Source organism: Phycodurus eques, chromosome 5 (assembly GCF_024500275.1).
Source record: "Phycodurus eques isolate BA_2022a chromosome 5, UOR_Pequ_1.1, whole genome shotgun sequence".
Classification (NCBI taxonomy): Eukaryota; Metazoa; Chordata; class Actinopteri; order Syngnathiformes; family Syngnathidae; genus Phycodurus; species Phycodurus eques.
The window spans coordinates 4,529,270-4,541,535 of NC_084529.1; the positions used below are offsets into that span (position 1 = coordinate 4,529,270).

At 42.9% G+C, this 12,266-nt stretch overlaps 1 protein-coding gene across 3 annotated transcripts in view; it reads left to right on the plus strand.

The window, feature by feature from the left end:
- The first annotated feature begins 3,538 nt into the window (after positions 1-3,538).
- Positions 3,539-12,266, plus strand: part of LOC133402865 (filamin-C-like) — a 38,006-nt gene continuing 29,278 nt past the window's right edge. For all 3 annotated transcript variants that reach the window (XM_061677097.1, XM_061677098.1, XM_061677099.1), the window contains exons 1-2: positions 3,539-4,123; positions 8,777-9,025. In XM_061677097.1, the coding sequence (XP_061533081.1) occupies positions 3,757-4,123; positions 8,777-9,025 (616 nt within the window). In that variant the 5' untranslated portion in view covers positions 3,539-3,756. The remainder of the gene's footprint in view (positions 4,124-8,776; positions 9,026-12,266) is intronic.

Below are 12,266 nucleotides of genomic sequence, written 5' to 3' on the forward strand. Positions count from 1 at the left end.
AGGAAACGACGCGTTCACTGTCACAGCTCAGCCTTGACTAAGTTCGAGAAGATGCTAATATCCCAAAAGTAGCAGGCGGCGTAATCGGTATAAAGCTTCACAAAGACGAAGCACGAGCGGGGTTTAAATTTCAGTCCTTTTTCCTGAGGAGGTAAATATCTGAATTTGAAGTCTGCCTCCTTCCCTTTGAGAGTTACGGCTCAAGTCCTAAAGGGGGAAATGTCGCAATTGCCATCTTTCGGTCCTTCCAAACCTGCCTGGAATATTGAATCAAGTCGAGTGGGGGAGGAGAAAAGGCGGGCCGCTATGAAACGCATGCAATTTCTCTGGGGACAAAAGTTAATATCATATGAGGTTTTGGGATGTTTTATACAAGACAGTGCTATTTATTTGTTCTTGATTAAACATGGGGGAAAAAACAGCAGTGTTTTTTTTTTTTTTTTTTTGGAACGGATTAATGGCATTTTAATTCATTTTCATGAGGAAAATGTATTTGATTCATGAATAAATTAAGATCAGAGCTTGATCACAGGACAATTTAAACTATTAAGTCAAGGTATGGCTGGAAATGTCAACAATAAGTGAAGGATGACAATAATAAAAAACAATTGGTGTGACTGGGAAGATGTTTTTTTTTTTTTTTTTTAAGACTGGAATCTACCCTGCCCACACAATTGAACAATTTATGCCAGTTTATTAGGTATACCTCCTCCCCTTTGGGAAAAGCTAAGATTCTTGGAAGGGCCAATGACTGACAGGGGGCCCTTGAAAATCATATTTTCAAAGTCGAGCAGAGACCCGGAGAAGCTCGAGGCGTGGTACAATATTACAGCGGCAGGGATGAAAATTCTCCCTTTGGAAAAGTGTCTGATTCGTGACATTTGATTTCATTAATGTAACGTTCATTCGGGGAGTCTCCTCATATGAATATATTCAAATGAATCCCAGCTGTCTGGAATGCTAAATATACAATTAAATGCAACTCACGTTCGCCGACCGATTTTAACAGAGACTCTCAAGTTTTCATGGATTTCATCACACGGAGAAGTCAAGCAAGGACACACTTACGCAGTCTACCCTAACGTCTTTGTTTGTTTGGATTCGGAATTGTTAAACAGAAAAAAACAGGCAGGAGAGGAGCATGAATGCATAAGGAGTTCCCACTGAAAATGTGAACCGTGAGCCCCCATTTATTGGCAACAAGTGAAAATCTGCAATACAGAGAATTCTTTGTTTTTAACCCCATTCCACACTTTTTTAAACACATTTAAACGGATTAAAACACACTTTTTTTTTTTTTTTTAAAAGTAATCCTAAGCACCTATGTTCACTATCTCATTGCCACGAAATGGGAAAGTAGTATTTAACGCGACTTTGAGGAGATACAAAGAAAATTCTCTCCCGCCGTTGCCCAGAATAACAGCAAACATGCTTTCTTTGTTTTGTTTTGTTTTGTTTTGTTGTCACTCCCCGTTGAAGTGTACTCTCTAACAGACACGCAAAACAAAACAAAAATAATTCAACATTGGACATTTAAACACCGAATTGTTCAAATTGTCATTTCGTCTAACCAAACTCTGCTAGCTTAATGCTAACATAATGTGAAACAAAATAGACGGGCTAACGGAAATTAGCATAGATGTTACATAATTAGAAACCATCAAACAACTTCTACTTATATAATTATATAGAAATTATTATTCATTCATATTTGTTTTTGCTGAATGATGAGGATTAATACAAATTGAAATGGCTAAATATAATTTAACTATTGAAATAAAATACAAGTTAATGTAGTAAATTACAATCATGGACAAGATTAACCTAAATGATCAATCAAATCAAATAAAACCAAATATTTAAAATCTCTTCAAATGTTCCTTTCCAAATGTCCGATATAAACATTTTAATTCAATAAAATTAACTGTTTGCACTTGAATGAAGAGGGTGGAAATAAAAACACATACCTGAAAGTAGATGAGGTACAAATAAAAAATTAAAAACAAAAATCCAAATAAAATGAAAATAAAACTAAATGAAGAGCTGAAAGTAAAAACAAAAATAAAACAAAAATACAAATGAAAGCAAACGTCAAATTTCAAAGTAAAAACCCAAAAAATCTCTACCGCTTCTCGCTTTTATTTTGCTGCATCTCTTCCAGTATAGCTCAGTGCTGCCAGGCATGTTGTGGCACAATGTGGTACTACACGGAAGGTGTGCCACTCCAAATTTCTACTCGCTTCGATATATAAAAATCTATATTTTAAAAAAACCTCACCTAAAAATCCACCACGTAGCGGGTGCGCAAAAGATGAACCACGACCACATGGTGGCCGTCGGCTTAAAAAGTCACAGTTCTTCCGACCGAACGGACCCCCACCCCCATCCTCAAATAACCCTGTGTATTAATTTTATTCAACACTTTCATCACTGCCAAGCATTTATAGATCCACTTCATGAGCTGTGTGTGTGTGTGCCATTTTTCTGCTCATTTAAAAGTATAATTAGACATGAAAGTGAGGACATTACCATAAAGACATTGACGTCCACTCACACAAGCAGCTATCTATAGAAAAATGATGTGTTCATCTTTGAGCACCAACTTGGTAGTGAAAGGTTAGCAGGTTGACTTCCTTCTTAAAACTGCTGGCGAATGAGGCTCAGTCAAACTTGGTGTTGACCGCTCGCATCGGGGTTTGCAGTCATACATGCTGAACAGGTTTAACGTTTGCGATTGTCGGCGCCGAGCGTCTTCCTGAGCAGACCAGAGGAGAAAATATCACTTTGAACACACCGCACACCACAGGGTAATCACTCAGAATAATCTTTGAGACACCCGATAATCAGGCCTTTGGCTGACTTTGATCGGAAAGGGGGCAAAGTGATCAAATTTGGGCCGATTATCAGAATGCGTATACCCTCAACCAACAAAAAGCCATTAAAACAATACAGTGATGCTTGAGCAGGGCCGGCACGACGCGATCTAGGCGAGATTTTATATATATTTTATAAGACATATGCTTTTGACAACTGTCTTCAGTTAAGATCGCTGTTCTCTAGTACGCTAGTAAAGGCAGATTTTGTGACAGCTCTAGTTCTGGAGCTACAAGTGTACTTAATGAAGTGACCAGAGAGTGCATGTGTGCGCTTCTCCATTTTGGTTTTATTTTTTGAAAGGCTTCTCTCACTTTCTTTTCTTAGCTCAGTTGTTCAGCCTCTTAAGTGCTGGGAGTGACACACATTGTCAACAATCACGAGCGCGCGCGCGCACACACACACACACACACACACACACACACACAAAGACTCCCAAATAGGAGTGCCTAAAAATAAGCGGCATGCTTGGACTGGGCTCTGACCAATCAGGCCCCCCCCTTCCAGCCCAGTAAACCGAGCCGGAGCCCCCGGACCCCTCGCGGATGAGCAGATGGAGCATGATCGCAGGGCTCCGGAATGACGCGGTCCGGCGGGTGGGCGGCGGGGGGGCCTTTATAAAGCCACCGGTTGCCTCTCTGGACATTCAAGTCAAACACGTCGAGAGACGAGCCGGGGCCGCACGCCTGTTCCCGGGGCCGCGCTGCGCAGGACCAGGAGCGACTTTGACAAGAGTGCGCCAATCGAATCCGGGAGGAAGCGGAATTTAGACATCGTTCACCGTTCCTGACACCGCTGCTGTATTCACGAGTCGACTTAACCCAGTGCACACTTTGCCATCGACGCGCTAAACTTGGGGTATAAAAAGCAACCAGGACCGCCATGATGAGCAACAACTACAGCGAGGAGCCGCAGTACTACCAGGCCGCCGACTTTGGCGGGGAGGAGGACGACGAGATGCCGGCCACGGAGAAGGACCTGGCCGAGGACGCGCCGTGGAAGAAGATCCAGCAGAACACGTTCACTCGGTGGTGCAACGAGCACCTGAAGTGCGTCAACAAGACCATCGGCGACCTGCAGCGCGAATTCAGCGACGGCCTGAAGCTCATCTGGCTGCTGGAGGTGCTGAGCCAGAAGAAGATGTACCGCAAGTACCACAGCAGGCCCAACTTCCGCCAGATGAAGCTGGAGAACGTCTCCGTGGCCCTGGAGTTCCTGGACCGGGAGCACATCAAGCTGGTGTCCATTGGTGAGTCCCACAGACTGGGAGTATGTGGGGATCTTACGATACCAGGGCTTGGATTTACTTTGCTCTTAAAAGGCAGGCCCTAGCTTACGTGTTCACGCTAGCAGATTGTGTGCGCTGTTGATGGACGTGTTGCGCACGATCTACTTAGATTGCGACGCAATTGGCAACAGGCGTAACAGTGGTAAAGGCTGCCCTTTAAATGAGGTAACTGACGGTTTTCACCAAGGGAAATTTGGGAGAGAACCACAAGTGCAAAAGGAAGTTTGAAGTGTTCGTGGAAGAGGCAGAGTAACCCTGTATAATGTGCCACAAAGGCTAATGTTTGCAGCATACAAACTCCCTGTTTGAGGGGGAAACACGTTTCATGAGTCTATCACTTCGTTAATTCGGGGGAGGCCGAATTTGGACGCTAAGCGAAACACTTGGATGGATTTCATGGGGTGGTGCGACTAAAGCAGAGTTGCCACTGGAGAGAATTTCTGCGCCTGAAGGTCCAACGTAAACGCATACAGCCCACAAAGGGCTAATTAATGGATGGTTAACCTTTTGCATAATGTATGTACAGTCATTTTTTAAAATTGGTGACAAGAAGGGGACCGTAATTGCGCCCTTCAGGCTCTGGAAAAGGTACAAGCGACTACTTTGGAGTCCAATAATGAGCCCCGGTCAGTACATTCGAATGAATTGTACCTTAAGGGATACAGATGGACTTCTACCATTCCAATATTTCTGACACCGTACATGAGGTACACTTAAACAATTTAAGGGGATTGAGTTTCCTAACTGTCTATTCTCTTTTTTTTTTCATAGCAACATTCTTGGCAGCAACGCTTCCAATACACAAAGTCATATTTTTACCTTTTGGCTTTAACGTAGTCTTTCACCTAGCAGCGGGTTATGTATTTATTACCAGGGTCCTCAGTGAGGACTTAACCTCTTAATACCAACAATGTCACGGTCGCAATTAAATAACCCATCGATACTGTACAGAAATACAATATAACTACTCGCACATTTGCCTTGGACATCATCTGGAACAGTTCACATTATTATTTAATAACATGACAAAAAAAAAAAAAAAAAGAAACGATAAAGAAAATGTATCATTTTCACCAGAGATGCTGAATATTAAATGTATTCATGGATACAGATTGCTACAGAGATGTTTTGTTCGGAGAAGTTTTTTCAGGTTTTGCTCTGTCCGACCAATCAGAGGATGGAAAAATGCTGACATTATTGTTATCGTTGTCAGTCACGTGTTTTACTAGTCCAACTTGGCTGTAACAAATTTTGCACTGACTGACCAATCAGAGGACAGAAAAAGCTGATGTCATTGAGGCAGGGGAGGTGAATTTGAAATCCGATTGTTTCAAGAAACAGTCCCATTGCTAATATACTTGAAGTTGCATCGACAGCGCGACTGGTTGTGCAGGCTCTGGGCAGATTACATTGACATGGCAACACAGTGAGGCTGAAATCCGATTGGACAAGAACATCAAACGTCCCCTTCCGCAAACTGGAAGCAGTGCTGCCAAGTCAAACGCCACAAAATGAAGAGAGTAGACTGTTGGGAATACATTCATACATTTTCATGGAACAAATATTAGATTAAGCTTGTTGCTGACCACTCACCACTGCATTTGAGTGAAATCCCCACTATCTGAGGCTTTGTTGGCCGGACTGCGACAACTGTACATTTGCTGATCGCAGGAGGCAAAAGTCACCACAACGGCTATGAGTTGGACAGGCGTCACCCGGTGCGTCTCCGATAGCGTGTGAGCTCACGTTCGTGTATACGGCGGATGAACACATGCGGTCCGTTCGGCCTTCCGGACGCTAAACGTCTCGAAATTGTTTGACCTAACGGCTTGTGCATCCGCGCACGTACTGTCAGAGGCAATAAAAAGCCACAAGCAGGCTCGGTTGCACATGTGCGCCAGCGTGTGTCCACACGGAGTGTGATGGATGTCTCTTTGTGCTGACAATTGGCTCGCCCAGGCCAGACGCACGCTGGGCCACTTTTGCCGCACCTGACTGTGCCACTCAAACTGTGCGGCTTGACGGAAAGCAGCTGCTTGGCCACCAACTCACTCAAGTCAAGCAGGAGACGGCAGACCTCCGCCAAGGCAGAAAAATTCAAAACAAGTCCGTTTGACTTTGAAAAGACCTTGAAAAGTTTACAGTTAGTCAAATTAGCTCATTCACTGCCAGCCTTCCCAGTTAACATGGAGATTTGACTTCTAAAGCCGTCAATGGCAGTGAATGTGTTAAGGCCACCTTATAAAGGTTAGAGCGTATTTTAGGTTCATTGTGAAATTTCACCCCAGAAGCCCTTCCATCCCAAACTTTTTGTGAGTTGCGTATAAGCCCATAATGTTCAACTCCAGCACCATCCGTTGGATCTATTCGACAATTGCAGCACTTGGCCCCAATGCACTGTAAGTGGACTATTACAGAGGAACAATGAAACTATATCGTTATACCCACATTTTAATTCATATCCTCACCGAAATGTAATGCAATTTTGTTTGACACTTTCACCCTTGAACAAAGTTTTAAGACAATCGATTGCGTAGTGTTTGTGTAATCCTGCCGACAAACCCAAGAGGTTGCGATAAGTCGCAGTAAGTCGAAGAATACAAACCAACTGAAACAACCTATACGTTTTGAGGTTATGAATAGTGGGCAGTGGTTAGTTAGGGTTAGGGTTATTGTCTGAATATATATAAAAAAAAAAAAAAAAGACAAAAATCGGACACAAACTGCCAGAAATATAACAAATCTTAAACCTGACAAAAAATGTGTCAAATCGGACAGAAAAAAAATACACGAACTTGACAGAAAATATTAAAAAAGGCAAAAGTCTGACAAACCTCACCAAAATTGGGCAAAGCACTGAACAAAAAAAAAAACATGGAAAATTCTGACAAATATTGGGAAAAATGTAACCAAAATCAGACATAAATTGGACAAAACATGGACGAACATAAAAAAAAGTCAGGCAATACGGATGAACGAGTTTGCTGAGCAGCATAAGAATGCATGTTCACACGGTGTTCGTGAGTGATACGGCAGCTTCCGAATTGCGTACAAATTCTGCTTAGATCGCAGCCGTAGGAACAGAGCGCCGTCATAAACCGAGGACAGCTCGCATCTGTGGGTGAAAGAAACCCCAGAAGTTCATTTGCTTGAACAATTGTCCAGGAGCTTTCAATCAGGACGAGAGTCCAAGTTCTTATGTCGCCGTTGCATACACCTAGAACCTCTGTATACTTAATTCACTTCACTTAGGGAAAATGTCGCATAATAATCGGATAAATGGACAGAACAGATTCTTCTTATACGTGGCCATTAAAATGTGATAACAAACCAAAACGTATGTGACAGAAACCAAAAAGTAGCTTTACCTAATCCTCCTAAAATAGGCTCCTGGGTAAAAGGAATCTCCTGCCCACAAACTGCTGACCGCATTAAAAGTCAAAGGGCGTCTTTGAGGTTAAGCGATGGCATCTTGAAATTACAACTTTCTCTCCAGGCAACTTTTAGGAAATGAAGTGCTTCGCTTTGCCGTCGATTCGGCCAATCTCCAAGCCGTTGATTTATCGCACGCTAGCGCTACCACTTTGGGAGGTAATTGAAATCCAAGAGGTATTTATGCAGCGAGAGATCCGCTTGCACATATCCTCAGCTGTCACTGCCTTCAGTGTAGCATTGTGAGCACATGACAGATTGTTAGGGCTCCTCTGCCAGACAGCTGTCTGGAAGAAAGGGGCTCGGGCGGGAGGGGGAGGCGGCCGGCCGGGGGGCTGCGGCGGAGATGCGTTAGATTGCTGTCCTCCCGGCAGTCAATCACGGTTGTTTATATACCTACTCAGAATAGCCTGGTCAGCTCTCCACTCCAACGTTGATAAAACATGCCCGGCGTAGCTCTTAAATCTCGTCTTAAGTCCTTGCTCACTGAAAAGCAGTGGTGGGAAGTAACTGAATCCAAATACTCAAATAGATTCCTCAGGTATCGGAACTTTGTTTGTTTAACGAGTAATTTCTGCTCACTACTGTGTCGAAATAAGCTCGTTCATTTTTTTTTCAACTTCAGCAGACGACGGGATGTAAAAGAGATGTAAATAGAGAGAGATAAAGTCAACCGTGGTTGAGACCTTGTAGTCTTAGGAGGCAGAAAAAAAAGGAACATCACCTAGCGACATTGGAGGAACGTGAACAAAGGGAGCTTGTTTTGTAAATTTGACACACGACAGAGAAGTGTTGTTAACAACCCTGCCAAATTTGCATGATTAAAAAAAAAAAAATCCCCAAGTACAGTGGTGCCTTGACATTTTGAGACTTTGCCTTGGAAACGCCAGTTTAGCTTAACGCTAAATTACAATGCAAAACAAAACAGATGGCCTAACGAATAGCATCAGTGTCGCAATGTTGTAGCCCATTCAATAATGGAGATTTGAACACACACAATGGAGAAACACATGTACTGTATCTGTACTTTACCTGAGTCAAGTAACTGTACTTTTACTCAAGTACAGAGTGTGAGTACTTTTAGCACCTCTGCTGAAATCTCTGAAAATGAGCAACAACAAAACAAAAAAAGCTTAACTTTTAAGTGCTGTATAGTAATTCACTGCTGTCCTCTCGCCACAGACAGCAAAGCCATTGTTGACGGAAATCTAAAGCTGATCCTGGGTCTCATCTGGACTCTCATCCTGCACTACTCTATATCCATGCCCATGTGGGACGACGACGACGACGAGGAGACCAAGAAGATGACGCCCAAGCAGCGTCTGCTGGGCTGGATACAGAACAAAGTGCCCCAGCTGCCCATCAACAACTTCAATCGTGACTGGAGGGACGGCAAAGCCCTCGGAGCTTTGGTGGACAACTGCGCTCCAGGTAAGACATCCGGTAATACAACAGGAAATGTAATGGTGCAAATTCACTGGTCTATGTTTATCATAAAACACTCATCTGCAAGATCACACTGTCTTTGCTCGCTGCTCACCCTACATACCACCACCAGCACGCTCCGTTCCAACTGTTTCAGTAACCTCTCAGTTCCCAAAGTCCACACTCCTTTTGGTCGAGCTTCTTTCCAATTATCTGCCCCACACGGCAACAGATAAAGTGTCTTTGCGACATAATCCTGACTGCTACAACCACATTTGATTGTCAATTCAAGTATTGAGGCCACACTATACTACTTTTGAACCTACACGTGGGATCCAAGTCAAGCATATTTGGATAGATTTGACACATTTACAATGTGTTTAGAAAATAAGTGTTGTAATGGGTTTAACCATGTTTATTGGTCTCTATATCGTGGGTGGGCCTGGACGGTATCCCCCACTACAAACGGGGGGTTCAGTAGACCTAAGGTTCTGGCCCTTTGGTACATGAGGTGTCTGTTTTAGTTTTCCTCGGTTGCTAGGCAAGGCCAAGCACGCAGTCCATCAGTACATTAGAAACGTTAACACCTTCCAGACAGAATTTGCCTCCTTGGTATCTCTCACACACTCGGACGTCAGCCTGCGGAGAGCAGGTCGTGTCAGAGGTTAGTCATGGCTAGGTGACGTCTCAGCCAGCTGTCCCGCAACGACTGAAGCTGTCATCTGTCCTCGGGCCCGAGCCCGACCCTCTTTCTCTGCCTTTGCGCCTACAACTACACCCCCTAATTTGGCCAGCATTCGTCCTCCTCCTCCACTGCGGAAGGGGGGTGCTTGGCCAGACGTCAAAAAGCCGAGTGATGTGTCACAGAGAGGAGCGTAAAAGCCACAGTACTCGGGACCAGACGTCCGCAATTCTGAGTCACTGCCAGTGAGCGACTGGTGGTGGGAAGTAACCAAGTACAAATACTTTGGCAGTGTACTTAAGCAGACTGTTCAGATATCTGTACTTTACGTGGCCATTTATTTTCTGATGACTTGTTAGTTTTACTCCTGACACTTGCACTTTATAACATATAACACTCTTGATAACATGCACTTAGGTCTCCTTTGTTTGTCAAAATAGGCTTGTAACTTTGACGACAAAAAAAAAAAAAAAAAAAAAAAAGATGAAAATAGAGAGAGGGAAAGCCAACTGAAACCCATTCATTTTTTACTTTTTGCACTTGAGTAACGCAACTCCTTTATTGAAGTAAAACAGTACAGAAAATGCACAAGGTATGTCAGAAAGGTTCCAGGACTGGTGCCACAAAATATAGTTTTCAAGTTTCCCCCCTGCAAAGAGATCCCCTTGGAGTCAATGCACTTTCTCAGCCTTCTCTGCCACATTCTTCTGGGACCTTCCGCAGCTCCGTCGTCATGACCGTCTTGACGTCGTCCACGTCTTCAAAACGTATCCCATTGATGGAAAGAAAAAACAAAACAAAACAAAAAAACACACACCGAGCCAGGTCATGGAAGTAGGGAGGTTGTTCTAGCACAGCAATATTCTTCTCAACCAGTAACTGTCATGTATGCTCAAGGCATATGGTTTGGGTTTAAAATATAGCTAATGCTAGTCCTGGAACCTTTCTGACACACCTTGTACATTTTAGAGTCTGTACTGTTTTACGTAAATAAAGGAGTTGAATCAGCACTTCTACTTTTAACACTCTTTTTTTTTTTTTTTGTACAGAATTACTTGTACACCTACGTAAGTACATAGTGTGATTTATTTTGCCACCTCTGCCACACTTGATGTCATCCCCCCCCCGCACTGAATGTTGCGATTCCCCTCGGCCGAGCGGATTTTGGAGGCGTAGCTGAAGGCGAGCGCGAGGCCTTGTTTGACTGTGTTTACACGAGGTGCGAGGAGACGCATCTTTCAGTGCTGCAATGCTGCCCATACAAGGTTGCGTCGTTTCATCAGCCCGACGTTGTTGCCGTGTGGCCGAGAGACAACACGCGGCGGCTCTGGTTTACGTTTGCACACCGATGTGAAAAACATCTTAAATCGTCCACGCTGAGATAAAAATCAATATTGTGAACAAAAAGGCTGGTGTAGACCTGTTTTAGTGCACCCAGTTTCTTTTTAAACAATTACACAGATTCCTTGCTTTCAAAATGGCTTCTGGACAGCTTTGCCACAAAATTTAAAAGTATTATTTTAACGTCTTTAATTTCTCTCCAGTTTCGATGTGAAATTAAACTATTATAAATATCAAAATGTTTACTAGACTGACCATATCGATGTTATTATATCTCCCTATCAATAATATACTTCCCACTTTGCACCAATAGTAAAAATATTATTGTAGCATCATTACACTAATGTATATTCCTTAAAATATACCAATATGCAACATAATAATTGTTTTCTTGTTTCGCTTAGATTTAACTTTATTTCAATCCTTCCACAATGCTGCTCTTTTTGTTTGTACAGCAGTGCCTTGAGATACGAGCTGTTGCTCACATGATTTTCCTTGCTTTTACTTTACTAAAAAATTGAAACACAAGCGTTGTATGGTGGCAATGAAAACAACTCATTTCACAACAGGCAGCAGTTTGGCATTTAGTGAACAAGTCTTAAAAACAAAGAGACTTCAAGCTGTTTGTTGCCGCTCCCAGTTGAAGTTTACTGCCAAAATAAACATAATACAGGTACCATTACATGCTGCATATTTAAAACTCCACATAGCTACTGTATGTCTTAGGAAAATCCCCTAAGCTTAATGCTAACAAACAATGCAAAACACCATACACGAGCGTGTCGCAGTGTTATCACTCAATTAAGCAATGGAAAGTTGAACAAACTGTGCAGCAATAGACATATAGACAATTTCACAATACAGGGTAATATTCTTTATCCTCTGCGAAAAAGACTAATACTACTGCAGCTTACTGAGACCATAGCCATATGTCTGTAATATACTGCCCCCCGATGGCCAAGATGGCGCCATCTGTTTAATGCTAAACACGCTCATGATTTTATTACTGGTTTTCTAATCTACGATATGAAAAAGTGGCATTTTCCTTATTTAAAAGAAAATCAATCTGTCTATGTATCCATCCATCCATACTACGCTCCTGTGTCTATAATAACTGGATGAAAGCATTGTGAAGTCCATCGTCACCGCTAATCCAATTTAGCTATTAGTTGCCCAGGGCATGCTAGCCGCAGCACGCCTGTCGCGCGTCTTTGTTTTGAAGAG